The sequence below is a fragment of the Anopheles cruzii genome, unplaced genomic scaffold (assembly GCF_943734635.1).
Source record: "Anopheles cruzii unplaced genomic scaffold, idAnoCruzAS_RS32_06 scaffold05287_ctg1, whole genome shotgun sequence".
NCBI lineage: Eukaryota > Metazoa > Arthropoda > Insecta > Diptera > Culicidae > Anopheles > Anopheles cruzii.
Genome location: NW_026458872.1, coordinates 1 through 1,026, shown reverse-complemented (window position 1 = coordinate 1,026; position 1,026 = coordinate 1). Strand labels below are relative to the sequence as shown.

Here is a 1,026-nt window from a genome sequence, read left to right as displayed (position 1 = left end):
GATGCGGTTCGATTTCTGTTTCTGTGCTAATTTATGCACCCGGGCAGAGTGACCCAATCGTTGGCGTTGGCAGCGGAAAAAAAACATCGAACAGCAACCAGTGACCGCACCATCGTGGGCTTTCGCATTTGCACAAGACTCCTTGCGGTGTTCGTGCAACTCTCGCGTCTTACCGGACAGGTCAGCCTTACGTGCAAATAGTAACTTTCATGCTGGCAGCCATCGGAGGCCATCCCAAAAGTGCACTAGCCGTTTGCGTCAACGGTCTATGATCTTCGGTCCAGCAGTTCCGTGTGCACGATACGTTCTCCTTTGCACTATAAAAACGCCCGGTCCAGAAGTCGGAAAGCACCAGTTGAAGTCTTACGGCTGTCAAAAGAAGTTCAACAAAAGGATCTCCGCGATGCTGAAGTTTTCTTTAGTTGTGTGCGCCGTTTTCGGTTCCGTGTTGGCCTACGAACACCACGGATTCGTCAGCGAGGTGAAGCACATCCCGTACAAGTACTACGGCGGCGGCGGTGGTGGCATTGGGGGAGGAATTGGTGGCGGTTTCGGAGGAGAACAGGTATGTGCGACAGGGTGCGACAATCCTGGATGGCTCTCAAGTAATGCTCCTTTAATGCAGGGTGGCTTCGAGGGCGGCATCGGCGGCGGAGGCATCGGTGGATACGAGGGCAAGGACTTCTACGCCTATCCGAAGTACAAGTTCGAGTATGGAGTGAAGGACTATCACACCGGTGACCACAAGAGCCAGTGGGAAGTCCGGGACGGAGATGTCGTCAAGGGAGAGTACACTCTGGATGAGCCGGACGGTTCGACGCGCATCGTCAAGTATCACGCCGACAGCAAGAACGGATTTGAGGCCATCGTCAAGAACATCGGAAAGGGAGGCATCGGTATCGAGCAGGAGGGAGGATCGATCGGCGGTGGTGGCGGCGGCGGCCAGGGTGGATTCGGAGGTGGCTACGGGCACGGCTATAGCTACAGCAAGCTGAAGAAGTTCAACTGAAGACGAAATGTCGAAAA

The 1,026-nt window shown here is 54.7% G+C and overlaps 1 protein-coding gene across 1 annotated transcript; it reads left to right on the top strand.

Moving 5' to 3' along the window:
* Nucleotides 1-403: 403 nt before the first annotated feature.
* On the top strand, nt 404-1,009 carry LOC128277276 (acanthoscurrin-1-like). Its single transcript, XM_053015717.1, has 2 exons — nt 404-565; nt 626-1,009. The coding sequence occupies exons 1-2, from the start codon at nt 404-406 to the stop codon at nt 1,007-1,009; spliced, it is 546 nt and encodes a 181-aa protein (XP_052871677.1).
* Nucleotides 1,010-1,026: the final 17 nt, after the last annotated feature.